Consider the following 27,721-nt stretch of genomic DNA (forward strand, 5'->3'; position numbering starts at 1 on the left):
ACTCGCTGAAGCAGGCACTGTTTCTGTTGTGGCGGGGGTACGTCCCCTTCGGCAGCGGTTTTGTCTGTTAGGTTAACTCTGTAGTTGCTATTCCAGAGCAGCATGTTAGAACAGGGGACCCAAGAGTGAGGACTTCATGAGCGTAAATGTTGGAGTCAGACGGACAAGCTCGTTTACCACAGTGCCCCTCTTCACATCACTTAATTGCTGTGGTTTTGGTCAAGCTCTTGAACCTCTCCCTGGTCCCTCTCTGCCACGGTCCTTAAAGGAATCCCTTGTAGTTTGAAAACACTTGTAAAGACCTGTGAGAGAAATCTGGACCTCAAGGAATTTTCGAGAGTTTAACGTTCCAAGAAGGTAGACACCAACCTCACGGGGCTACAGAGCTCTTGAAATGCGGGCTAATCCAAAGATGGGCTGTAAATGTGAATATTTTTTATTTTGAACACTTCAAGGAAGAAAACGATTATATTTCCTTAAGGATTTTATGTTGATTACAAGTTGAAATCATTTTGGATGTATTAGATTAAATGTATATTATTTAGACCTGTTTCTTTTTAGTTTTTAAAACTTGGCTACTAGAAAATTTAAAGTTGGGGCGCCTGGGTGGCACAGCGGTTAGGCGTCTGCCTTCGGCTCAGGGCGTGATCCCGGCGTTGTGGGATCGAGCCCCACATCGGGCTCCTCTGCTGTGGGCCTGCTTCTTCCTCTCCCACTCCCCCTGCTCGTGTTCCCTCTCTCGCTGGCTGTCTCTGTCTCTGTCAAATAAATAAATAAAATCTTAAAAAAAAAAAAAAAAAAAAAAAAAAAAAAAAAAAAAAAAGAAAATTTAAAGTTACATATGTGGGCCACATTATAGTTATCGGAGAGCGCTGGTGTATACGAAATAATGCCATTATATCACAACACGATCACGTAGTCCTTTTATTTGCTTTGGTAAGTACAATGCTGTTGACCTTTTCAAAAGATAGAAAACAAATTCTACTGATTGAAAGTTTAAAACAAATTCATTAGCAAGTCGTACTTTAACATGGATTCTGGCAGAATTCATTGAGTGTGGCAGCTGTGGCAGAGTCTACTCCCTCCGGGCTAACTTGCTCAAAGACTCAATTTTTTGGAAGAGTTTTGATGTTGGCCATGCCTTTAAAATACTAAGTTTTTAACATGGGAAATTCAGTTTATGGGGTTGTGATGAGAAGTATGCATTCCATGTTCATAGAACGACGTGAATATTTACTACACTTTGTGCTCAGAAGCAGCCTAAACTAGATCATTCATTTCCCCCCACAAGAACAGTGTTAGAATTTGGACTCTGAAGCAAATAAATTGTATGTCATGGGGCAAAAATTCAAGTTCTAAGGAGCTGCAGTCATTTAAAAGTACCCCTAGAATGAAAACATAAATGAATGAAATGGAAAACTGTCCATTCTAATTTTTGCAAAGTAACCTAAGAAAAACGTTACAGAAATAAAGACCTAATCATCGGTTTGAACCACCCACTAAGATCTGGAGGAATACGCTCCATATTTTTAGCAGTGTTTATTTCTAAGGGATGGCATATGGAAGATATCACTTTTTACATGTTTTAGTGTATTTGGATTTCTTTTTGTTTTCAGTGAGCATCAAGAAAAGAGCCCCAAAGAATACAAAAAAAGTAAAACAGAAAAAAGTATTTCTAAACCAGGGGGATTTATCTTACTTGAAGATGTTGAAGATGTAAAAAGTCATCATAACGTGTCTAAAATGATTTTAAAACTAATATTTGTTCCCAGTGTAATATTTTTACCTTCTGAATGGCATACGGAAAGGTTATCTAGAACACAGTGTAATAATATTTTTACCTTCTGAATGGCATATGGAAAGGTTATCTAGAACACACTCTAGAGTTGTATGAGCAGAAGTAGATTCACAAAAGATTTAGTAGATAGGGTCATGGATATTCAATCCCTAATGTAGATTCAAGGAATCACACTTGTGGCTTTTAGATCCATTGTAATAAAAAGTTTCTCTTCGTGCACTGACTGTATTCGAATAGCTATTCTGTGCCAGGCTTTTTCTAAAGTCTTTATTATTAAAGGTGCTGTCTTGTTTGATTGTCACCACAATCCCACATGGTTAGTCTGTTTCCAGCTTTTCCTAGACGAGGAAGCAGGCACGGAGGGTTCATCTTCCCGGGTCACTCAGTGAGGGGGTGGAGGAGCCGGGACTCGAGGAAAGGCAGCCTGACTCCAGATCAAGCTGTTGGCCATTCCAGTATGCCCCAGCATACACATAGACACGCTGTAGTCGCCTCTGAGTCATGACTGCTCTCCAGTGATGTTCATACCGTCTCCTTATAGTAGGGAAAACAAGTTCAAGTGTTCCTTCTTAAAGGTGTCTAGTGATGAGCGACCCTTCGCTGGGGCAGGAGTGTTGCAGCAGGGAAGAGGAGGGGACAGCCGTGTGGGAGCACGGACCCCTCACAGTTACAAGTGGTGGTGAAAGGTCCAAGTCTCCATTCAGGGACCCCACGTGCTTTTAATTTGTGCTCCTGTAATGGCCGGAATGAAATATGGACATTTATCCCAGATATTTGGCTAATAAGGGGAACTTATATTTTGGCTTGTCGAGGTCGGCCTCACATTTGCTGAGTACCTGTTGTGCTCAGAGTCACGTGGGCACCTTCAGTTAAAAACGGGAAAGGAAAAACACCAGCGAAAACAGGAGATGCAAATGTAAATCAGTTCTCTTTACAACAGATCGAGTGGAACGTTTGAGGTGTCTGGTATCTTTTCATAGACTTAAATTATTAGAGTAAAACGGAGGAAAAAAAAAAGGGGACTCCTACTCCCTCATTCCCTCTATGTTAACTCAATTCTGTTGATGGGAGATGCAGATGGTATTTGATTTTGTGTGCTTAAATATTTATGCGATTCCTTTTCTACCAGCTAAAGGAACTCTCAGCGAAGATACTATTAGAGTGTTTCTGCATCAGATCGCAGCTGCCATGCGGATTCTGCACAGCAAAGGAATAATCCACAGGGATCTCAAACCACAGAACATCTTGCTGTCATACGCGAATCGCAGAAAATCCAACGTCAGTGGTATTCGCATCAAAATAGGTAAACAGCCTACGTAGTGTTTTATACAAAGAACAGTCTTGAGACTCCGTAGTTTTAGAAAATTTTAGTTCAACTTTGTTAGAATGATGGGTTTTGTTGATGCACTTCTGAAATTTTTATTGAGTTCAGCGAGGTGCTTTTGGATGTCGGAACTCTTTACATTACTGGCAGCCTATCCTAAATCTCAGGACCGAGGGGCCCACGTTAGGAACTCCAAACACGACTCCCAGCCGCAAACCCTATCCTGCTTCTCGTCAAAGGGAATCTGATGTATTATCGTCGTAACTGCAGTTGAATAACCCGGGCTCTTTACAGCTTATGGGATTTTAACACAAGGGATCTAAGAGACCATTTAGATCAGCCTTTCTTTTTCACAAGTTTTTGAAGCAGTGTGTAATGCTAGGTATTTTTTTAAGCTTTTCTTTTCATTGTTAGAAAAAAAAATTTTTTTTTACCAGTATTTAAAGAAATTTCTGGAGGTGCCTGGGTGGCTCAGTCGGTTGGGCGTCTGCCTTTGGCTCAGGTCATGATCCCCAGGTCCTGGGATGGAGCCCCGCATCAGGCTTCCTGCGCAGTGGGGAGTCTGCTTCTTCCTCTCCCTCAGCCCCTCTCCCAGCTCGTTCTCTCTCTCTCTCAAATAAATAAATGAAATCTTTAAAAAAAAAATAAGTTTCTCATTTTATGTACGTTACATCTGGATCTGGAGAAGGAAAGAAAAAGTTCAAATTCTATACCTGGCACCGTTAGTAAGAGCTGTATTAATGAATCGTTTATTGCAATTAACGTTTTCTCTCGCAAAGCTTGGCGCTCGCTCCTCGATGATATAACTGGCAAGAGCAGTGACTTGTACGGTTGGTGATCACTACCAGTTCTTAGCTTGTCGAAATTGAGGTAGAAACTTTTTTCTTTGGCAGACAGACTTCCTCAATAAGCTGCAAATTCCTCACAGTTCCTTTGTGCCCTCTTGTGTCTTGAAGGTATGATCTATGTGGAGTGTGAGTAAAGGTATCCTTTGTTTTTCTCCTTTTTTGTGAAATAGCGGATTTTGGGTTTGCTCGTTACCTACATAGTAACATGATGGCTGCCACACTGTGTGGGTCCCCGATGTACATGGTGAGTGAGTATTTTTTGTCCTTGCCTGTGTATAGTACGGTGCCATTGGCACTGGAATTTAAGTGTGATGCTGGTTTCCAATTAAGGTGTGATTTTATGGATAGCCTAAATTGTTGTATTATAATACTGATTATATTACTGATAATGCTGTAAGTCATCTTTTGCTTTAAAGTAGTGGACTGTAAAAGTCACTTTTACCCATTAGCTAAAAAAATTTTTTTACGTAGGCTCCACACCCAGCGTGGAGTCCTTTTAGTTTAAGTTTTTTAAAAAATTAGTTATTAGTGGTAGAAATTCCCTATTAGATTAAATTGAAACACAAATCGATGAAGCATAGGCATGCTATACTTGATGTGTAATATTAGGGAAAACAGCAAAAAAACCCTCTTGGGCGTCTCTTCATCTCTAGGATGAGCATGGTCAGCTTTTGTGTGTTACTTCTCTTGACAAGATCCCTGGATCCTAGAAGGTTTTTCAATTAGTGTTAGAGGTAAAGCTGAAAAATCTTAGTTCTCTCCTTCACCATTCTGAATGGATGTTGTCATGTCTGAAAAGGAAAGGCTGTGGAACTTCCGAACCAGTGTGAAGCATCGAGCCTGGAAATAGCTTAATTCTGGAGCTTCAGAATTCTGCAAAGTAAATCCACGTACCTGTCTCAGGTCTAAGTTTAAAGTGGGCTTATGTTCAATAAGCCCATTTTTCTGATCTAAATCAGAAGCTTACTAGGGATGACAACTAAAAATGGTACGCCTAGAAAATAAAGTTTCACTGGCTTTGAGAGTATTTGACATTTCTGTTTAATGCTTGTCCAGGTTATTGGTATTTTTAAAAAGCAACATGTAGTGAGAGGTGGGAAAAGAGCTGTAACAAAGCAGCAGAGAAAACAAACGCCTTTGCTTTTAAGGCAGTTCCTTATTGTGTTTTCATCATCATTTGTATATTATTTTAAAAGCTTTCAAATGACAGGAAAAACAGGGAGTAATACAGCAAACACTTGTGTACCTATTGTCCATATTTAACAAAGGTAACATTTTGCCATGTGTGCCTTGATATTTTTTTTTCTAGAAAGAAACGATTTCAGCAACAGCCCAAGTCCTTTAAACCTTTCCCTCTTCCCATTTCCCACTCCTCTACCCAGAAGTAACCTCTGTCCTGTAGCTGCTGTGTGGTTTTATTATAACATTCATACTCTTTACTGTATTGCTGTCCATAGTAATATATAGAAATGTTTGTTTCTGTCAATTGCTTCTTTTCTTGCAACGAGGTTTTGGAGATTTACCAGTAAATCCCAGTGCACGAATATGGTTTAAGCTCACAGCAGAATCATCTGATTAGGGAAATGTCACAGTGTGATCTCATTTTAGTAGTTTTGTTAGGAGCTTAACCTTTACCAGTTAACTCGTCAATATTAGTTGTGTAAATAACATCAAGCATGTGTCTGGAATGTTTTTATCCCCAGGCTCCTGAAGTTATTATGTCACAACATTACGATGCTAAGGCAGACCTGTGGAGCATAGGAACAGTGATATATCAATGCCTAGTTGGAAAACCACCTTTTCAGGTAGCCTGACTCTTTACTTCTGTGCTCAGTTTTGGGATCTTCTCGTTTCGAAGTTGCCTTTGACTTAGAAAGTGGGGAATACTTTGCAAGCAGTGTTTTTGGTTCCCTTGTGACTTGTTTTGATTTTATTACAGGCAGAAACCGCTATAGTGGGCCAGAACATCTTTTGCTTTTCCTTTTTTTATCTGCCTTCCCTTTGTAGTCGGCCCAGGCGTAGAGCCTGTTATATGTTTTCCAGGCTAGTGAAAACTAGCCAGCGGTCAGGACTAACACCCTGGTGGGAAGTGGTGTGAACAGTGAGGTTCAGTGCACTCCACGTGCGGGCTAGGCCTGGTCTGGGAATATAACTGGAAACCGTCTCCAGCTTCCTATGCCAGTCGCTGCTGGGTGAGATGGAGTTGATGGTTTAGTTTTTATGGACATTATTTTGGGTTATTCTTCCCTCTTCTCCATTCCCTTCACACCCTGTCAGAAAGAGACCCTCTAGAACTAATCATGATGATTTCTCCTGAGGTCATAGTGCCCAGTTACAACGGGATTTTTTGAACCTGGAAACGGGAACAAGGTAAACTTTTCTGTGTAAGAAAGGATATAAAATCAGTGCCCCAGCCGGTTTAGACACTTAATTTCCCAGTCCCGTTGGTTACAGAGGCTTCGCTCATCCAGCAGTTTACTGTGAGGGCGCCCCCTGTTGGCGGGGAGGGACTGAAAGGTAGCAGTGTGCTTCATTCTCTTCCTTGTGCCCTTGGCAGTCCTAAGGGAAAATACACCCTGACTTTACACAATAAAAATGTACGTGTTGGGTGGCCTGGGTGACTTCCAGAGTAGTGGTTCTTAACTCTTCCTAAGTTTTGGGCTCCTCTGGGAGGCTGACCTCAGCAAAGATACCTTAAGCCCAGATATGCAGGATTCGCACACAGTTCTAGAGGTTTTTAAGTTCCTGGTGCCAGTCTGTGGCTCTTTCCACAACCCAGGACTTTCACGTTCAGAACGTCTGCTGTATAACAAGAATATCAGCCTGGATCACATGATTTGAACTTTTTGCCCCCATTGTCTAGGGAATAAAGCCTTCTTTTTTCTTTTTTGAAACAGGCCAATAGTCCTCAAGACCTAAGGATGTTTTATGAAAAAAACAGGAGCTTAATGCCTAGGTAGGTGTCTGGTTACACTGGGTTTTACTGTCTGTGAATGCACCATTATTTGAGCTCTGTGTTACCGGTTTCCATTCCTGAATCTTTTTTCAGTTGACAGTAATGTAAGAACATTCATTATAACAAGAAATCAGAAAATTACTGGTGCATCCTAGGTGCCTGGGTAGTACTGTGCCATGTTTTTTCTTTTTTAAAATGTAAAGTATATTTAAAAGGAAAAAAAAAAAAAACTACAGAAGGTTTACATGTTCTTGGGGTGGGGATGCAAACAGAACAGATGTGAGTGAACTAGGAGGTCAGATCCTCCCTTGGCCTTCCCTGCTCTCTAGGATGGCACGAGCCGGCTCTGTACCTTATGTAGGTATTTATACACATATATCTTCTATATGTTTATGCACACGTATTTCAGTACAAATTACATCATACTTGGCAAATTGTTCTGCAACTTTTTTTACTGTACAGTGTCTCATAGACATCGTTCAGTGACAGGATATAGAGAACTACCTCATTCTTTTAAGTGGCTCATAGAGTTCCATGGCTGGATGCATCATAGTTTGTTTAATCAGATCCTTGTTTTCATTTTTTGGTTACTCCAGACAGTGTTTAGTGAAGCGTGTGTGTGTGTACACATCTGTGTATTGCTTTAGGATGGACTCCTAGAAATGGAATTGTTAGACCAAAAGGGATGCTCTCCAAATTAGCTAATGCAGCAGAACAACAAATTGCTTGTTTCCCCACGTTTTTACCAACACGGGGTGTTATCACACCAGGTGCCTCACAAACAGAGGAGGACCGTTAGCTCTTTAATTTGCATTATTCTCTTTACTAGTAAAGTTGGCCTTCTTTCATTTGTTTAGTGTCCTTTTGTAGTTTTTATTCTGTGAATTGCATGTTCCTATTACTCATTTTCCTATCGGTTTGTCTTTTTCTTACCGGATTTTAGGAAGCTGTGTTATTTCTCACTGGTATTTGAGCTGTGCCCATTTCCAGACAGAATTGGAGGTGGCTTTTCTTCTAATAGAGAACTCTAGGAAATATTATTGCCAAGTTGAAGTTGTGCTAGAACTCAAGATTGTGCTTGTGAAGTGCGTTGTGCCGGCAGATATTCAAACAGATAATATTAATAAGCACAGTGCAGGAATCTTCGCGAATGGATGCCCTTTTTTGTTTTTTATTTTTGTTTTCCTCCTATAAGGAATGTGGCTTTACTATGATCTTGGTATAAAATATGTTTGAGAAGCTGCATATGCATTTTCATTTACCAGAACGTAGGCAAAAGTCATGGAACTAATATGCGTAAACTCGCCACTTAGAGTCTTTTTCTTCCTTTCCCCCAGTATTCCCAGAGAAACATCACCTTATTTGGCTAATCTCCTTTTGGGTTTGCTTCAGAGAAACCAGAAAGACAGAATGGACTTTGGTAAGTAATATTTTTCTTCCCTTATTTGGTAAATATCGAGTGCTCGCTATGTTCAGATTCGGGGGGATAGAGTAATAAATAATAAAGAAAATCCCTGGCCTCATGTAGCGCATATTCTCGTCTGGGAGAGGCAAACAAAGGATAAACTATAATTATGCACCATGTAGAAGGTGATGAGTGCTTCGGGAAAGAAGAGGGAAGGGGAATGCAGGTGGGGGGAGGGATCGAAAGCTTAAGTTCCGTGAAGCCCTTTCTGAGGAAGTGTCCTTTGAAGGAGGACTTGATTGATGGACAGGGATAGTGAGACAGTGGGCGGTGTGCACGTCTGTGGGAAGAGCTTTCCAGGCCGAGGGAACAGCCAGTACAAATGCCCAGAGCTGGGAGTGTGCCATGTAAGCTGGAGGAACAGTTAGAAGGCCAGTTAGAGACGTGGGCTTTTGCTCAAAGTGTGATGGGGAGAATGTGAGCAGAGGAATAATAGCATCTGACCGATGTTTTAGAAAGGATCATTCTGGTTGCTTGTTGCCAACAGACTGTGGAGAGGGGGCGGTTGAGGTAGCTGGGGGATCAATATGGGGACTATAGCAGTTACCCCATTGAGAGATAAGGGGGCTTAGGCTGGAATAATAGCCACGTAAGTGGTGGGGAGTCCCTTGAATTCTGGATCTTTTTGGAGGTAGAGGCAGCAGTATTTACAGATGAATTGGATGTAGGATGTGAGAGAGAGAAGACTCAAAAATGCCTCCAGGGTGTCTGGCCCGGGGCGTGTGAGGAAATACAGTTGTTGGTTGCAGACGCCCGTGAGGCTGTGTGGCTGGAGTTCAGCTTGGACCTGTTAAATTGAAGACACACATTCAACGTGGAAGTGCAGATGCCCGAAATGCAGCTGGGGTTCCGAGGAGAGGTCTAGGCTGGGATGTATTTGGGAGAAGATCTGGGAGGAAAGAAAGGAGGAGAAACGCTCCAGAATCCAGGTGGAAAAGTCCCTGGCCTCCAAGATGGGATTTTGGGAGACAGGGAGGGGCAGCTCCATGGCATTTTGGTTTTCACAGCAGCTTCAGGGCTTTAGGAGAGCACGCTCTGGGTGTCCACGGAGGCCGTGACCTGAGATTTTCACATTCTAAAGGTGAAAGCCATATCACTGATTTTGAGCCTTTCTTCTTTTTATAATATAATCATTTAAAGCTAAAAATGTCTAAGTATTTTAACTTAAGACAGTCTATTTTCAAATAGTGTTTTACGACTTGTCATGTAATGAAAGAATTTGGGATGCTTAATACTGTAGGGATTATCCAGTTCTAGAAGGTTTTGAAAGAACATTTTTCCCTGAAATTGTTTGGGTCTCAGCTCCTCTTTGGGGGACGGTTTGTTAACTTGTTCTTACCAGTCTCATGTAAAAGAGTGTTCTTTTCGATCTTATTCTTACCAATCGTAGGTAGAAACAGCACGACTTAAATTTGCATGTCAGACCAGAAAAGCCATAAGACATGTTCAGTGAAAATGCTTCTTAAATTAACCTTGATCTTGACATTTTTAGGGGAAAAAAAAGTGATTTTCCTGTAGTAATTAGTTGCAGTAGTAGAGATTTGCAAAAACTTAGTCCAGAGTTTTGGTCTGTTCGTGTGTGTTACGGAAGTCCACATAGGCTCCTGGATAAGACAGACCAGAGTCTGAATTCTAGTCCCTCAGCTTGCTAGCTTTGACATTGGAGAAGATACATGGCCTTTATGTGCTTTATCCTTGTCCATAAAAGGAAGATATCGCCCTGCGTTAAGTTTGTGAGGATTAAATAAACCGGTATGTGAAGCACTCAGTTTGTTGTCCTAGCAAATGTCCTCAGCAGACAATAGCTCTAGAAGTTTCCATCTAGGGGACAAGGTGAAAGAGTCTGAATATGTATTTTCTTAAAGTTTTGTAAACTTGGAACTAAATTTCAGCTCATGTACGTGGTAAATATTTTTATCTTTCAGAGGGAGAAATTAAATTGAGAGTTGCTCTGTAACCATGAGAAATAGGGGTCAGTACTGAAACAACGTATTAGTCGAGAATAGTTTTAAAATGATCGATTGTACGTCAAGCATTTGTGTATTGTCCATACTGTAGCAGTTGATTTGGAATGCAGTTTCAGAGCATTTGCATTCAGTTCTTCTTATATTTTCTCCACTTCATCCCTATTATGTCCATTGTAAAAATCAGCATAAAAAATCTTATATGTCAAACTAGAATTTATGTATATGTATATTAATTTTTGCTCTAAAAATGATCTCAGGTAGAAAACTCATGTGTTTCTTCAAAACCCTCCACATTTCTATTCCTTAGCAAGTCTTTTAACTAATATTTACCCTGAGTGGCTTTTGGTGATTTATTTCAGTGAGACTTACAGGACCCTTCAGAGTAGAAGATACGTTAGACTGACCCTGAGTTAAGCTTTTCCTGATCTCCTATCACCTCATTTAAACCCCCATGCTGGTGTTGGCGCTGCCCTCCTTGCCCGCCCTGTGAGATTTACTAGCATCGGGTCTGGGACTTCATGACAGATGAGGTTATCTTTGTGGGTTTTTAAAGAAATAATGAAATACTTTAAACACACAGGATGGTAAAGAAAGTAAAATAATGAACAGCCATGTCCTCGCTGACTTATTTATCTTTATTTAATTAGCAGGCTTATTGTGTGGGATTTATCCTTGGTGGACAGCCAAAGAAATTGAATCAGACTTAACAGATTTTTTTTGAAAAATGTGAAACCAGCTGCAGGAATATCTTTTCTGGGATAGAAGGATGGGATTTATTATATAAATCAACTGCCTGGATTGCCTCTTAGGACAGCCATCCTTTCCGTGCGCACTTCGCGGGGGCCTGCTCACAGCCCTCCCCAGGGTTGTCTGTGTGAGGGCAATGCAGGTCCCAGGACACATCTGCTTCGGTTGCTCAGGGCAGGCCGCGTTAGTAACGCGTGTTTGCAAAATTCACAATTATTATTTTAAATTTTTCATTAAGAATTCCTTATAATCTGATCATTTTTATGAGTGAGTTATAAAAACCATAGGCTTTTAAAATGGAAAGTGATGGAGGCTACATAAAGAAGTTAATAATAATTATGATCTCAAAAACACTGTGTTAAATACATTGACAAGATTAACCCGTCTGCTGGTCAACCTCAGTTTAAGGGTTGCATTCTCCTTTTTCATTACAGAAGCATTTTTTAACCATCCTTTTCTTGAGCAAGTTCCAGTGAAAAAATGTGAGTACCCATTTCTTTTGCGTTTTTACTTGAAGAGTGAAGGCAGACTTAAGGAAAAATTAGTATTTTGTGTCACAAAATTAATTAAATTAATTAATTATTTCAAGAGTTCATTAAGCTTTTCTTCAATACCTGTAGCTTTATGTATTGAATTACAGTTGTTTTTTCCCAAATTCCAGTTGAAGTAGTTGTAGTAATTGCTGCAGTTTTAGTTTTACCCGTGGGACCTGTAATAAGTAGGTGAATGGATTCTTGGTCAACACAAAGAGGTCATGGTTTCGACAGGTTTTCTATTAGACGAGCCGTGTGATTGCTCTGCAGCGCGGTGTCTCTCTTCACCTGTGTTTCTCCCCCCAGCCTGTCCAGTTCCAGTGCCTGTGTATGCCGGCTCTGTGTCTGGAGGCCCCTGTGGCAGCTCTCCATCTTGTCGCTTTGCCTCCCCACCAGTAAGTTTGGGTTTTATTAAAAATAATTTCAGCGTTAGTGCTGTTGCCTGTGTTCATAAGGGAGCCTGCAGATACACCGTGGCTATCCTTTTGATGTGTAGTGTTTACTAGTGCTGCCGAGGTGTGGGCAGAGGGCATTACTGTTGAGTCAGATGGACCTAGATTTGGACCTCTGTCCTTGTTGAGCTGTGTACTTGAGCAAGAAAGGTCACCCCTCCGAGCCATCTTCTTCTAAAGAGGGAGTGCAGTACTCTCACCTTTTCACGCCCTGGGGATTGCAAAGGATGATCGCTGCAAAGAGTACCCATTACAAGGACATAGATAATTGATATTTCTTTTCTCTGACTGTCATCACATCAGTTTGGATATTTACTGTACATAGAATTTCCAGTGGTGGTGAGTGACCTCTGAGCACATTCCTCTGACTTCAGTTCCCGTAATGATGGTTACCAGCCCTTCAAGGGTTGCTCCACACCAGCCTCTTCCCTCCCCTGGGCTTCCCAGGCCACTTTCTCCATGGCTTTCTTCCCTCCAACCTGAGCGCTTCTTCTAGATCCTGAGAATTTCTGCTCCACTCTGCCCTTTTCTGACCCTTCCCCTAGATCTCCTTGCAGTGTGGGTTGTGACCTTGAGGCTTTTCCATCAGCTGAAGGTCCAAGGGCTCTTGTGTCAGCTATTGTGAATATTTTCCAGATTAGCCTGGCAGACGTGAATGTCTTGAATTCTGCTGGCGGAGGGCGGGGCAGTCACAAAAGGAGGAGATTGTAGGAGTAGCGGGTTCACCTCCGAGCTGTAAGAGCGTGGGGCTTGGGAGCGTCTGCGTCCCTTACCTGCCACATTAACCAGGACAGATGACTGATGTCTTTGAGCCTGTTCCTCATGTGGCAAGCCAGTGTAATGGACGTATTCCATAGCGGTTTTTAAGGATAAATGAGCAGAAGCACTTTACCACAACGTCTGGTACACAATACTCAGTAAGTGGCAACTGCTGTTGTTAATATTTTCAGGGAAAGCCTAGCAGCCCATAGCCGAAGCAGATGCCGAGGCAGCCGATCATGAACAGACGAGTCCGAAAACTGGCAAAAACCCTTTTTGCCTAACCCTGCAGACTTATAGCAAGTTAGAAGAAGCAGAGGGGCTGATAAGACATTATATTCCCATGAATTAAAAAAGAACTAAGAGGGGGAAAAAAAGTGTTGTGGACTTCCTGCTTCAGTCTGGGGTATAAGAAAACACTGGGTTTGGAGTGGCTGGGGAGAAATGCAGAGGAAGCGGGTGGACATGGAAAGACAGTGGCTTTGTTAGAGCCAGGCTCAGCTGGCTTCACTGCCGGCCCGGCTGCTTGCTCACTCATCTGTAAGGCAGGCTCCATGAACCTGTGCTTGATCAACTGTAGCTATTATCATGAAGTCTGTGTTTGATACACTGTGAGACATGATATGAAATGCAAAGTTCATGCCTGAGAAAGGAACCCCAGGGGAGAATGTAATTATGAGAGAGAAGTGGGAGAGAGCAAGAAGAAGGGAGCCTGTTTGTGGAATGATCAAGGAATGAGAAAGACAGGGTCCAGTAGCGGGGACATAGAATTGGAAATGGCTGTGACTGGAGAGAGCGAGTTGGGGTTTTCTGTTGGGTGGGGTGGCATTGAAAGGGAGAGCATACAGAGCTAGGCTCAGGCTGCTAGCGAAGAGATGGAGAGCTAACACGGGTGAGTACATGACAGAGGGAGAGAGGAGGCATATTTAGATGCTAAACACTTTGGTGGGAAAACCATTTTTAGAAGGCTTTTATTAAAAGCTAATGCTGGGACGCCTGGGTGGCTCAGTCCGTTAAGCTTCTAACTCTTGATCTCAACTCAGGTCTTGGTCTCAGGGTCGTGAGTTCAAGCTCCGCATTGGGCTCCACGCTGGGTGTGGAGCTGATTTAAAAAAAAAAAAATGCTTGAAGTGAAAATAAGGGAAAAAGAAAAACTGGGGAATAAAAGGAAATCCAGAATGTTTGTGTAATTTCCAGATAGTGAGAAATGGGGTGGTTTAATAGGTCTTGCTTTTAATGTAACCTGCCAAAAATAAGATGATTTTATGCCTGCATCCCCTTGCTTCCTACGGCTGGAGTAGACTGTCATAGGGAGGGTTGATACACACCTGATACACACAGGCATGCATATACAACATTCTTTTTTATATTCTCACACAAATATCCAGCTGCTACTCGATTCCAGAGAAATCTTTGAAAGGGAAGAAAAAAATCTGAATCAGTCTTTTAGTTATGATATTGGCTATAGGTTAAATGCTATTTAGATAGCATTCTTTGAATATGTCTTGCTTTCATAACATTTATTAAGCACCTACTTTGTGTAAGGTTCTGGTTGATACTAATGAATGAAATGACCAGGTCCCTTACATTAAGGAGCTTTTAGTTTACTTGTGTGGAGACCAGGTAGGTAAACCAATACTGTTGGACCGTGTGTGTGTGTGTGTGTGTGTGTGTGTGTGTGTCTGTCTCTTTATTGCCTGTGGGAACATGCATGAGGAGCATGAAATCAGACCAAGAACTCAGGAAGGCTGCTCAAGGGAGGGCACTGAGCTGGGTTTTGAAGAAACACCTAGCAAGGTGCATTAGTAAAACAATGGTATTGTAGGCCGAGGAATCCCCATTCATGAAATCACGGAAGCATGACCCACGAAAGAACTCTGTAACCCCCCCAGGCCCACTTGAATTTGCTAGAATTAAGTGAAATGTAAAATCTTGTACCTTAGTCACGTTAGCCACATTTCAGGTGTTCAGTAGCCATCTATGGCTAGTGGGTGTACGGCACACTGGACAGCTCACAGGTAGGACGACTCCGTCATTGCTGGAAGTTCTGTGGACAAGGCTTTTCTGAACAGAGTCTGGGCTGGTGGTATGGGGAGGGGAAGGTAAAGCTGGAGAGGCAGGGAGCTGCTGTGTCTTGATGGGATTTGGCTGTGGTGAGCCATCTGAATGGTTTTAGGCGGAGGTGTACTGTGACCCGCTGTGTGTCTTAGCTGGATTCTTCTAGAAGCGTGGTGGATGACCGCATGTGAGACCAGTAGAGAGTAGAGGGGTCTTTCTGTTAGAGGCAAGAGAACACCGCAGACTAGTGCAGCTTTCTTGTTGTTTTTTGTTTTTCTGAGACTGAGGGCCTGAGCTACAGGGAAGGTGGGGGCCACGTAAGAGAAAGGTAGAGTTTGCCGAGCGTGGAATTGCTTGAACTGGGGACCGAATGGAGGGGTGATGGTGAAGCCGCTCAGTCAGGGAGTGTGGGGAGGAGTGCTTTGGAGTGGAAAGGTGGTGAGTTAGTCCAGCGCTCACCAGAGACCTCAGCTGCAGGGTCTCGCAGGTACTTGAAGGAGGGTGAGAGCGGTCGCTGGGGTGAGTATAAAAATATGAGGAGGAGAGGGCCCAGGGTGGCCCCTTGGGGAACTCCACACTCTTCCCCTCTCCTTTAAGGGACAAATGAGAAGCAGGTGCCCACGAAACAGACTAAGAAGTGGGAGGAGAAGCAGACTCACTGAGCGAAGGGCAGAGTTTCAAGAGCGGTCCACTGTGCAGGTGAGACAGCTCAGGTAGCAGGGAGTAGAGCACGTGTCTGCACAACTCGGCAGTGGGAGTGAATGGTAAGTCTGATAAAGACCATTTCATTGGCCAGTTGAAGGCAAGAAGTGGATTATGGTGGGTTGAGCGATACATAGGGAGTGAGGAGTTTGAGTCCATGAAGATTGATAATTTCGAGAGACATTGTTAAAAAGTAAAGAAGTGAGAGAAGATGGTAATTAAGAGGACTGTGGGGATTTGAGGTTGAGAAAATTGAATGTGTTATACGCGGAGGGGAAGAAAGCCAGAGGAAAGGGAGAGGGTGAGAGCGTCAGGAGAAGAGGGGAGCTGGTCCAGGTCTCTGAGGAGGTGGAGGGGAACAGACTTAGAGCATGGGCAGAGAGACTAGCGAGGAGAAGATCGCTGCACTCAGATGCCATGGGTGCAGACAGTGTTACAAACACATGGAAGAACTTGAGAAAGTGCCTGCCTAAATCACTGGAAAGAATTTGTGGGGTTAGAGGCTTGGATCATCTCAGCTTGACTGCTTTTTAGATGTGTGATCTCAGGCAAATTTCCGAAACTTCTGAGCTTTATATCTATATATATATGAATGAAATGGGTTTCAGAACAGGACTGGGGTTAGGGGAGACATGCAGAGCTCTCAACAGTGTCTACCTCATGGTAGACGGTCAGTCATGTTAGTCCTTCCATTGTCGCCTCCCTTTATTACCTTGACACATAAGGTCTCTTTAAAAAGCGATGAGGGGATTGTATGTGATGTGTGTGTCACACACAGACACACACACACGATAGGAGATCTGAGACAGATTTCATTCCACAGTGACTTTCAAAGGAGGGCTAGCAGTGAATTGGGTGTTTAAGATATGGGTTTAAGTTTAAAGGGCATTGTGTAGTATTTTTCTTTTCTTAAATAGAAACAGAGGTTAAACAGGGTCATAGGGGACTTAATGCAATAAGTTAGGAAGTTCATTGTTTCAGAAAACCATTGTGTAATCAAGACATTTAATTGGAGGCGTCGCTTGAGTCCTTGAACTAGGCAAATGCCAAAGGACATGTAACTGCTTACATCTGAGTATTTGCTTACATACATTTATATGCTTTTCTTTCCTTCCTGTTCTATCTCCTGCAAACCCACTCCTTCCCCTAACAAAAGAGAAACAAAAGGAACATACCCACAACCTGTAAGATTTTCCAGATCTTTCTTTCTGTGAGCGTACATAAATCTCTAGGCTTGAATGCAGTTATTGTTATTGATTTATTTACTTTTTTACATAACATGGTCTCTTGCTTTCCTGTTTATAATGTTTTCTTCATTGGAAGTTTAAAACTTTTCAAAATGTGTGCAGGATGTCATTAGTCTAGACATGGTGTTTTAGTCATCAAGTGAATAGTTACTGAGCACCTGCTTTGCTAGGCCAAGAGCCGAAACTGGGAAGGTTGAGATGATAAAAACACACCTCAGAAATTTCAGGAGAGGCAGACATGTACATGATAAGTGGTATGATATATTTTTAAGTATCATTTTTGGAAAACCATTTTAGAAGTCTTTATACAAAGACACTTTAAACTGTGCTTTTCTAAGGGAAAGATTTTCCAAAGAGATTTTTTTTTAATTTTAAGATGGATTGAACTTTATGCCCACTTTTATGAAGACAGTATTCCTTAGTCTAATGGCTATTCTGACGTGCATTTTATTATTAGGCCAGTTTTAATTTTATGTTGTTAATTTTAGTCCCTTCCAGATATGCAGCTCATTCAGGAAGAAAACTTATCCTCCCCACCATTGGGTCCTCCCAACTTTCTACAAGTGTCCAAAGATTCTGCCAGTACTAGTAGCAAGAACTCTTCTTGTGACACGGATGACTTTGTTTTGGTTCCACACAACATCTCGTCAGACCACTCATGTGAGAATCTTTTCTACTTGTACACATTATATTTCTTAATTTACTAGACTAGCATTTATTTTGAATCTTTATATCATGCTTTCTCGTGTAGGGCACCTTTTCCAAGGGGCTCTTTATTTAGTTGTTTGAATTCCCAGAACCACCTACCTCCCGTTCTAAAACCTGCTCAGTCACGTTCCATAAAGCAGTAACTGTGGATTGTGCAGGTAGATGAAAAGTTTACAGGAAATGATCTCAAATTCTGTTTGTATCCACACAGAAAGAAATAGAAAAGTCAGCAGAATGAGAGAAACTAAATCTAAGGAAAGGAATTAAAGGAAGACCTCTTTTGCAAAAACAACCTAAGAGTCAAGGGAGTTTAAAACCAGTCTGGATGCCTTCAGAAGAGACTGGCATGAGGTCAGGAATGAGTTTCATAAATATATGGGAAGAAGTTTTATAAAGGAAGCAGAATCAAGTTGACTAAATATGGTCAGGGCTCGAAGGGATAGCGAAGGGCACCAGAAAATCTACAGAAAAGAAGTTAAACAAGAGCATTGAGAAAGAAGGAACTGTGGTTTGGTTGTGAAGAAACAGGATCAGAAAAACTAGAAATTGGGTTCCTTCAATAATTGAATAGTATCAAGTTGACCATGTGCAGGGGGACAGATGGTTGGAGAAGTTCGTGTCAAGAGGTCTGTATAGTTGTTTGTCAAATACTGATTTCACAGCTGTACCGTTAGGCATCATCCCCAGAGCAAGCGTGCTTCGGGTTGTAGCGGCTGGGGAAGGGGGAGCACGGACAGGGCTGCGGGAGTAGGTGGGGCGGTTCACCCTCGGTGCTCCTACAACTGGGAGTTACCTTTAAAAATCCAGCATACAGTGGGTTTCTTCTATTTTAAAAAAGGAATTAAAACTTAAAAAATTATGCACTATTTCAAAGAGGAAATAATACAACAGACACTCAAATCACCGCCATTCTAATTTTATTTATGTCAGCGTTTTGCCACATTGTTTTAGATGTCTTCTCTTAAAGATGTCAAATGCTATATAGGTACAGCTAAAGTCCTTTTCCTCGTTCTACTCTTGCCAGAGGTAAATTCTTACTGTAGATTTTTTTATACTTCCACATATGCCTGTATCTATAAATCACGTACGATATTCTTGTGTTTTTACAGTTTTACGTAAATGATATAAGGAACGTTCCTATAGCTTGGTTTTTTACTCATGTTTTTGCTATGTATCTACATACAGATCTAGATCTGTATGTAGTTTATTTTAATATCTGAATTTTGTAGTACAACTAAACCACAAGTTTATCCATTTCTCTGCTGAGGGTTACCTGGATAATTTCTGTCTTCTCACTATTCAAGATGTATTGTAACAGAAGTCCTTGTGTCAGAGTTCCTTCCACATGGATACTCGAGAAATTTTCAGCTTCAAATCTATAAAATGTTGGTACAGACAAGTTGTAGGCAACTAATAGTCTCTGCCATGCTGCCCCAGTAGAATAATGGTAACTTCTAAATATTCTTTTTTTCACATTTAATTTTACTTGGAATTCACTTTTGTAGATGGAATAAGGTAGGGATCTTATTGTTGAATATTTGGTCCTTTCTCTACTAATAGGCAATTCCAGATTTGTCATATCAGGTTTACATAAAGAATTGGATTTGTTTTAAGGTTTCCTATTCCGTTGATCTATTTGTCTATTTTATAACATTTTAAAACGTGTGTGTGTGTGTGTGAGAGAGAGAGAGAGAGAGAGAGAGAGAGAGAGAGAGATTGTGGGGAGGGATGACAGAGCCTTCTAGTATTCTTTGGAATCATCCTGGCTACTCTTGACCTGTTTTGCCCCCATGTAGTCTAATTTCAGCTTGACAAATCCTACAAAAAACCATTTGGGGATTTTGGTGGGAATTGTGTTGATTTTATAAGACCTGTGCAGGGACAGTGAATGATTTTACAATATTAAATTGTCAAATCAGGAATATGTGTATCTCACAAAACAGAGGATCATAGGGGAAGGGAAGGAAAAATGAAATAAGATAAAAACAGAGAAGGAGGCAAACCATAAGAGACTCTCAAGTCTAGGGAACAAACGGAAGGTTGCTGGAGGGAAGGAGGGTGGGGGAATGGGGGTGACTGGGTGATGGGCGTTAAGGAGGGCACTTGAGGGGCGCCTGGGTGGCACAGCGGTTAAGCGTCTGCCTTCGGCTCAGGGCGTGATCCCGGCGTTACGGGATCGAGCCCCACATCAGGCTCTTCCGCTATGAGCCTGCTTCTTCCTCTCCCACTCCCCCTGCTTGTGTTCCCTCTCTCACTGGCTGTCTCTATCTCTGTGGCATAAATAAAAAATTAAAAAATCTTTAAAAAAAAAAAAAAGGAGGGCACTTGAGGGAATGAGCACTGGGTGTTGTATGCAACTGATAAACCACTAAGTTCTATCCCCGAAGCTAGTAATACAGTATACATTAACTAACTTTTAGTTAAGTTAAAAAAAAAAAAACCCAAAACACACATTTTTAATGTGTTTTGAGAGATGTTTATATTTTCCTGCATAAAGGACATTCACATCTTTTGTCTTATCGTAGTTACCTTTGTTTTTTGTCCTTGTGTAAATATTGTATTTGAAATTTTTTTTTCAAAACTGCTGTCAAGGTCTTTGTGCTTCCAAATCTCAGGTCATTTCTCAGTCTTCATGTTTTTGATGTATTTACAGCATTTGTTATAGTTGGCCACGACCTTCTTTTGATTTTTTATTTTATATTATTTTTAAGATTTTATTTGTCAGAGAGAAAGAGAGTGAGAGCACAAGCAGAGGGAGAGGTAGAGGGGAGGGAGAAGCAGGCTCCTTGCTGAGCAAGGATCCTGATGTGGAACTTGATCTCAGAACCCTGCGATCACGACCTGAGCCAAAGGCAGGCATCCCCACACCCTTCTCTTTAGTTATTAAAATTTTGTTATTGTATGGGGCACCTGGGTGGCTCAGTCATTAAGTTTCTGCCTCCGGCTCAGGGCGTGATCCCAGCGTTCTGGGATCGAGCCCCACATCGGGCTCCTCCGCTGGGAGCCTGCTTCTTCCTCTCCCACTCCCCCTGCTTGTGTTCCCTCTCTCTCTGCCTGTCTCTCTCTCTGTGTCAAATAAATAAAATAAAATCTTAAAAAAATTTGTTATTGTAAAATACATCATGCAAATATTTTTAAAAGATTTTATCTATTTATTTAGAGAGAGTAAGAGCAAGAGGGGAGAGGGGCAGAGAGAGAGAATCCCAAGCAGACTCCACGCTGAGCCCAACATGGGGCTTGATCTCACGACCCCGAGATCATGATCTGAGCTGAAATCAAGAGTTGGACTTTTACCGACTGAGCCACCCAGGTGCCCCAAAGATTTTATTTTTTTAGAGCAGTTTTAGGTTTACAACAAAACTGAGAGGAAGGTACAAGTTTCCCAGATACCCCCTGCCTCCGCATTCTCAATGTCACTCACCAGAACAGTACATTAGTTACTGAGGGTAAACCTACACTGACACATCACAATCAGCCAAAGTCCATAGTCTAGTTCGAATTCATTCTTGTTGTGCATTCTGTGGGTTTGGAGAAAGGTATAATGGCATTTATCCATCATTATAACCCACAGAGCATTTTCACTGCCCTAAAAATCCTCTGTGCTCCCCACCCATCCCTCGGAAACCACTGATCTTTTTATTGTCTCTGTAGATCTGTACCACAGTTTGTCCATTTACCTATTGAAGGACCCTTTGATTGCTTCCGATTTTTGACAATTAAGAATAAAGCTACTATAAACATCTGTGTGCAGGTTTTTATGGGGACATAAATGTGCAGCTCCTTTGGATAAATACCAAGGAGCGTGACTGCTGCCTGGTATGGTAAGAGCATGTTTAGTTTTGTAAGAAAACAGCAAACTCTTCCCAAGTGGTTGTACCATTTTGCATGCCCCCCAACGATGAATGGAAGTTCCGGTTGCTCCACGCCCTCACCAGCATTTGGTGATGTCAGTGCTCCAGGGTGGGCTGTTCTGGTAGATGTGCAGTGGTGTCTTGTTTTAATTTGCATTTCTCTGACGACATCTGATGTTCAACATCTTTTCATATGCTTATTCACCATCCATATATCTTCTTTGGTGAGGTGTCTGTTAAGATCTTTGGCTCATTTTTCATTTGGGTTGTTTGTTATCTTATTGGTGAGCTGTAAGTGTTCTCTGTATACTTGGGATAATAGTCCTATATCGGATATGTCTTTTACAAATATCTTTGTTCAGTCTGTAGCCTATATTCCATTCTCTTGATATTGTCTTTCACAGAGCAGTTGTTTTTAATTTTAATTTTAATAAGTCAATCACTAATGATTAAATCATTTAAATAAATTTATTTCTTTCATGGATTGTGTGTTTGGTGTTGGTATCACAATACCCAAGGTCCTCTAGGTTTTCTCCTATGTCATATTCTACAATATTTGCAGGTTTTTTTCTTTTACATTTAGGTCTGTGGCCCATTTTGAGTTAATTTTTTCGAAAGGTCTGTATCTAGATTTTTTTTTTTTTTTTTTTTTTTTTTTGGTCTGTGGATGTCTGATTATTGCAGCACCATTTGTTGAAGATTTGCTCCATTGTATTGCCTTTGCTCCTCTGTCAAAGATCAGTTGACTATATTTGGGGGTCTCTTTCTGGTCTCCCTATTCTGTTCCGTTGATCTATTTGTCTTTTCTTTTGCCAATACAACACTGCTTTGATTACTGTGGTTTTATAGTAAGTCTTAAAGTCAGGTCGTGTCAGTCCTTTGTCTTTCTCCTTCAATGTTCTGTTGGCTATTATGGGTCCTTTGCCTCTCTATTTAACCTTTAGAATTAGTTTGCTGATATCCATGAAATAACTTGCTGGGATTTTCATTGGGATTGTAGTGAATCTGTAGATCAAGTTGGGAAGAACTGACATGTTGACAATATTTAGTCTTCCTATCCGAAAACATAGAATATCTCTTTATTTAGATTATCTCTTTGATTTCATTCATCTGAATATTGTAGTTTTCCTCAGACAGATCCTGTATGAATTTTGTTAGATTTATACCTAAGTATTTCATTTTGGGGAGTGCTGATAATAAATGGTGTTGCGTTTTTAATTTCACATTTTAGTTGTTTATTGAGATATAGGAAAGAAATTTACTTTTTAAGTATTAACCTTGTATCCTGCAACCTTGCTTTTAATCACTTATTAATTCCAGGTGTTTTTGTCAATTCTTTTGGATTTTTTTACATAGATAATCATGTCTTCTTTGAACAGTAGTTTTATATTTACCTTCCTAAGCTGTATACATTTCACTTCCTTTTCTTGACTTATTACATTAGCAAGGACTTCCAGTTGTTGAAAAGAAGTGGTAAAAGAGGGCTTTCTTCACAGATTATTACAGAAACTGTAATAACCACAGTCAGTAAAAAATCAGTGGGAGAAAAAAACAAAGAAACAAGAGGGCATCCTTACATTTTTACCCAATCTTAGTAGGAAAGCTTGGAGTTTCTCACCATTTAGTATGATATTAGCAGTAGCTTTTTGTAGATATTCTTTATCAAGTTGACATAGTTCCCCTCCATTCCTAGTTTACTGTGAGTTTTTATCATGAATGGTGGTTGGATTTTATCAAATGCTTTTTCTGGATTTTCTGTCTATTAATGTGATAGATTAATTGTAGAATGTTGAACCAGCCTTGCAAACCTGGGATAAAGTTTGTTAATATTCTGTGTTCATGAGAAATAGTGGTTGGTAGTCTTCTTGTAATGTCTCTTTCTGGTGTTGGTATGAGGTTAATGATGGCCTCATAGAATGAGTTCGGAAATATTCTCTCTGCTTCTGTCCTCAGAAAGAGATTGAAAATAGAGATTTGGTATAATTTCTTCCTTAAATGTTTGGTAGAATTCACCAGAGAACTCATCTGGGCCTGGTACGTTCTGTTTTAGAAGGCTATTAATTATTGATTCAATTTCTTTAATAGATAAAGGCCTATATTCAAATTGCCTGTTTCTTCCTGAGTAAGTTTTGGCAGATTGTGTCTTTCACAGAATTGGTCCATTTCATCTAGGTTGTTAAACTTATGGGCATAGAGTTGTTCATAATATTCCTTTATTATCCTTTTAATTTCGGTGGGATCTCTACTGGTGTCTGTTCTTTCATTTGTGATATTAGTAATTTGTATCCCTTCTCTCTGTTTTTTTTCTTTATTTAACCTGGCTAGAAGCTTATTGATTGTTGTGTTTTCAAATTCATTTAGTTCAAAATATTTAAAAATTTCTCTTGAGATTTCTTCTTTGACCAATTTGTTATTTAGAAGTATGTTTTTAGTTTCCCTGTATTTTGGGATTTTCCAGTTACCTTTCTGTTATTGATTTCTGGTCTAATTCCATTGTGGTCTGCAAGCAGAAATTGATTTCTATTCTTTTAAATTTGTTTTTTGGGGGCGCCTGGGTGGCACAGCGGTTAAGTGTCTGCCTTCGGCTCAGGGCGTGATCCCGGCGTTATGGGATCGAGCCCCACATCAGGCTCCTCCGCTGGGAGCCTGCTTCTTCCTCTCCCACTCCCCCTGCTTGTGTTCCCTCTCTCGCTGGCTGTCTCTATCTCTGTCAAATAAATAAATAAAATCTTTAAAAAAAAAAATAAAAAAATAAAAATAAATTTGTTTTTTGGTTTTTTGTTTTGTTTTTAAAGATTTTGTTTATTTATTTATTTATTTATTTATTTATTTATTTATTTAAGAGAGAGCACAAGCAGGGGGATGGGCAGAGGGAGAAGGAGAAGCAGACTCCTCGCTGAGCAGGGAGCCCGATGTGGGGCTCCATCCCAGGACCCTGAGCTGAAGGTAGACACGTAACCCACTGAGCCACCCAGGTGTGCCTCTTTTAAGTTTGTTAAGGTGTGTTTTATGGTCCAGAATGTAGTCTATCTTAATAAATGTTCCATGTGAGTTTGAGAAAAATGTGTGTTTTGCTGATGTTGGATGAAGTTTTCTGTAGATACCAGTTATATTCAGGTGATTGATGGTGTTACTGAGTTCAACTGTGTCCTTACTGGTTTTCTGCCTGCTGGATCTGTCCATCTTTGAGGGATGGGTGTTAAAGTCCCCAACTGTGATAGTGGTTTCACCTGTTTCTCCTTTTAAGTTTTTACCTTGCATAGTTTGACGCTCATTGTTAGGGGCATGCATACATGTTAAGTAAGAATTGTTACGTCTTCTTGGAGAATTTATATTTATATAAATATAAATATATTATTGTGTAGGTCCTTCTTTATCCCTAACTTTTCTTACTTTGAAGTCTGCTGTGTCTGAAATTAATATAGCTATTCCTGCTTTCTTTTGATTAGTGTTAGCATGGTCTATTTTTCTCCATCATTTACTTTTAATCTGTGTGGCTTTATATTTTAAAGTGATTTTTTATACTTAACATGTAATTGGGTCGTGTGTTTTAATCCGCTCTGAAATCTGCCTTTTAATTGGTGCATTTAGACCATTGACATTAAAAGTGTTATTGATATAGTTAAATATCTAGTATATTTGTTACTGTTTTCATCGTCCTTGTTCTTTGTTCCTGTTTTTATCTTCCACTCTTTTTCTGCCTTTTGTGGTTTTATTATTTTTTATTTTTTTAAAGATTTTATTTATTTATTTGACAGTGTAAACGGGGGAGCAGCAGGGAAAGGGAGAAGCAGGCTCCCACTGAGCAGAGAGCCCAACATGGGGCTCAATCCCAGGACCCTGGGATCATGACCTGAGCTGAAGGTAGCTGCTTTATGGAATGAGCCACCCAGGCACCTGCCTTTTGTGGTTTTAATTGACCATTTATTATGATTCCATTTTCTTTCCTTTCTTAGCATATCAATTATACTTTTTTCTGTTTGTTTGCTTTCTTTATTGGTTGCCCTGGAGTTTGCAATATACACTTATAACTAATCCAGGTCCACTTTATTTTTTTTTTTAAAGATTTATTTATTTATTTGTGGGAGGGAACATGTGCAAGCAGTGGGGAGGGGCAGAGGGAGAGTGAGAGAATCTCCAGCAGACTCCCTGCTGAGCATGGACCGCAACACGGGGCTCAGTCTCATGACCCTGAGATCATAACCTGAGCCAAACAAGAGTTGGACTCCTAACCAGCTAAGCCACCCAAGCCCCCCAATCCAGGTCCACTTTCAAATAAACTGTACCACTTCATGGGTAGTGTGAAGTACCATATAATAACGAAATCCTAATTCCTTCCTGCCGTCCCTTGTATCATTGCTGTCATTCATTCCAGTTAAATATAAGAATACATAAGCCTATCCATATATTCATAAAACATACATTAAGCATGCATAACTAAATGTACTGTTACTATTATTTTGGCAACAAATCTCCTCAATTTTTATTGTCTGAGAAAGTCTATTTTTCCTTCATTTTTAGTGGATAATTTCACAGGGTACAGAATTGTAAGTTGGTGGTTTACTTCTCTCAACACTTTAAATATTTCACTTCACTCTCGCTTGTGTGATTACTGAGAAGTCAGTGCAATTCTTATCTTTGTTTCTCTTTATGGTCTTCTTCTTCTTCTTTTTTTTTTTTTTAACTTCTCTCAGAATTTTTTTTATTTTTGATTTTTCTGTTAATCTGCCTAGCTGTAGTTGTTTTGGGCATTTATCCTGCTTGGAGTTCTCTGAGTTTTGTGGATCTGTGGCTTGGTGTCTGACATTCATTTGGGGAAATTCTCAGTCATTATTGTTTCCAATATTTCCCTCTATTCCCTTTTGTTCTTTCTTCTCTTTCTGGTAATTCCGTTACACGTTACACCTTTTGTAGTTGTCCCACAGACCCTGGATATTCTGTTGTTTTTAAAGAAAATCTTTGTTGGAGCACTTGGGTGGTTCAGTTGGTTAAGCATCTGCCCTTGGCTGAGGTCATGATCCCAAGGTCTGGGACCCAGCCCTGCATCGGGCTCCCTGCTCAGCAGGAAGCCTGCTTCTCCCTCTCCCTCTCCCTTCCGTACCCCCTGTTTGTGCGCTCTCACTTTCTCTGTCAAATAAATGGATAAAATCTAAAAAAATTTTTAAAAAGTCTTCGTTTTCCAGTTTTTGAGGATTCTGTTAATATGTTCTCCAGTTCAGAGCTGCTTTCCTCAGCTGTGTCCAGTCTACGAGTAGCATATCAAAGGCATTCTTCATTTCCTTTACAGTGTTTTTTAATCTCTAGCATTTCTTTTTGGTTCTTTGTTAGGATTTCCATCTCTGTTTTTACATTGCTCATCTGTTCTTGCATGCCGCCTACCTTTTCCATTAGGGCCCTTAGCATATTAGTCATAGTTGTTTTAAATTTCCAGTGTGATAATTCTGACATTCCTGCCATGTCTGGTTCTGATGCTCGCCCTGTTTCTTCAAACTGTATTTTGCCTTTTGATATGCCTTTTGACTTTTTCTTGGTAGTCACATATGATGTCCTGGGTAAAAGGAACTGCTGTAAGTAGGCTTTTAGTAATGTGATGATGTGGTATGGGGGAGAGGAAGTGTTCTGCAGTCCTGTGATTAGGTCTCAGTCTTTTAGGGAGCCTGGGTCTCTGGTCTTTGAGCTTCACAGTGTTTCCCAGTTTCTCCCTCCTGCCTAAGGTGGGACAGGATGGCTCTAGGGCACTGGGGTGGGGTATTTCCCAGCTCCCAGCCCAGTTAGGCTGGAGCTGGATTCCAGCAGATAAAGCTCGGATGAAGTGGTTACCCCTGAGGGCAGGCCTTGTTAGGAACACAGTGCTTCGACCTATTTAAAAACGGTCCCTTTTCCCTTCCCCACCAGAAGCAGGAGCGTATTTTTCTCGCGGGTTTACTGTGAGCATCTGAGTTCCCCAAGATAAATCTGACAATATTGTGAGCCTCCCCGTGATTAGATCCTCCTGGAATTCTCAACTCTGAGAGTTGTCCACAATGATCCTCCAGCAAAATGTCAGTCAGAGTTCATGTTTTTCTGCCCTGGCTGTGGTTTCCGCAAGCCTTCTGCTGGTTAGTCTCTTCTCGGACAAATCACAGGTCCACGTGCTTGCCTGTCTGTCTCTCTAATCCTGGGGCATCAGTTTGCCTCTGTCCTCCTCTCTCTTTTGGATCCAAGAAGAATTGTTGATTTTTCAGTCTGTTCAGCTTCTTACATGTGAAACCAGGACTCGAAAGTCCCCATGTAAGATCTTTAAAACATCTATACAATTTAAAAGTA

At 40.9% G+C, this 27,721-nt stretch overlaps 1 protein-coding gene across 2 annotated transcripts in view; it reads left to right on the top strand.

The window, feature by feature from the left end:
- Positions 1 to 27,721, top strand: part of ULK2 (unc-51 like autophagy activating kinase 2) — an 81,037-nt gene that overhangs the window by 16,164 nt on the left and 37,152 nt on the right. Inside the window, exons 6-13 of one of the 2 annotated variants that reach the window (XM_034647368.1) lie at positions 2,928 to 3,101; positions 4,141 to 4,214; positions 5,674 to 5,775; positions 6,868 to 6,926; positions 8,264 to 8,346; positions 11,540 to 11,587; positions 11,945 to 12,033; positions 17,345 to 17,516. In XM_034647368.1, coding sequence (XP_034503259.1) covers positions 2,928 to 3,101; positions 4,141 to 4,214; positions 5,674 to 5,775; positions 6,868 to 6,926; positions 8,264 to 8,346; positions 11,540 to 11,587; positions 11,945 to 12,033; positions 17,345 to 17,516 — 801 coding nt within the window. The remainder of the gene's footprint in view (positions 1 to 2,927; positions 3,102 to 4,140; positions 4,215 to 5,673; positions 5,776 to 6,867; positions 6,927 to 8,263; positions 8,347 to 11,539; positions 11,588 to 11,944; positions 12,034 to 17,344; positions 17,517 to 27,721) is intronic. The other variant, XM_034647370.1, reaches the window with a different exon arrangement.

This window comes from Ailuropoda melanoleuca, chromosome 17 (genome assembly GCF_002007445.2).
Source record: "Ailuropoda melanoleuca isolate Jingjing chromosome 17, ASM200744v2, whole genome shotgun sequence".
Lineage (NCBI taxonomy): Eukaryota > Metazoa > Chordata > Mammalia > Carnivora > Ursidae > Ailuropoda > Ailuropoda melanoleuca.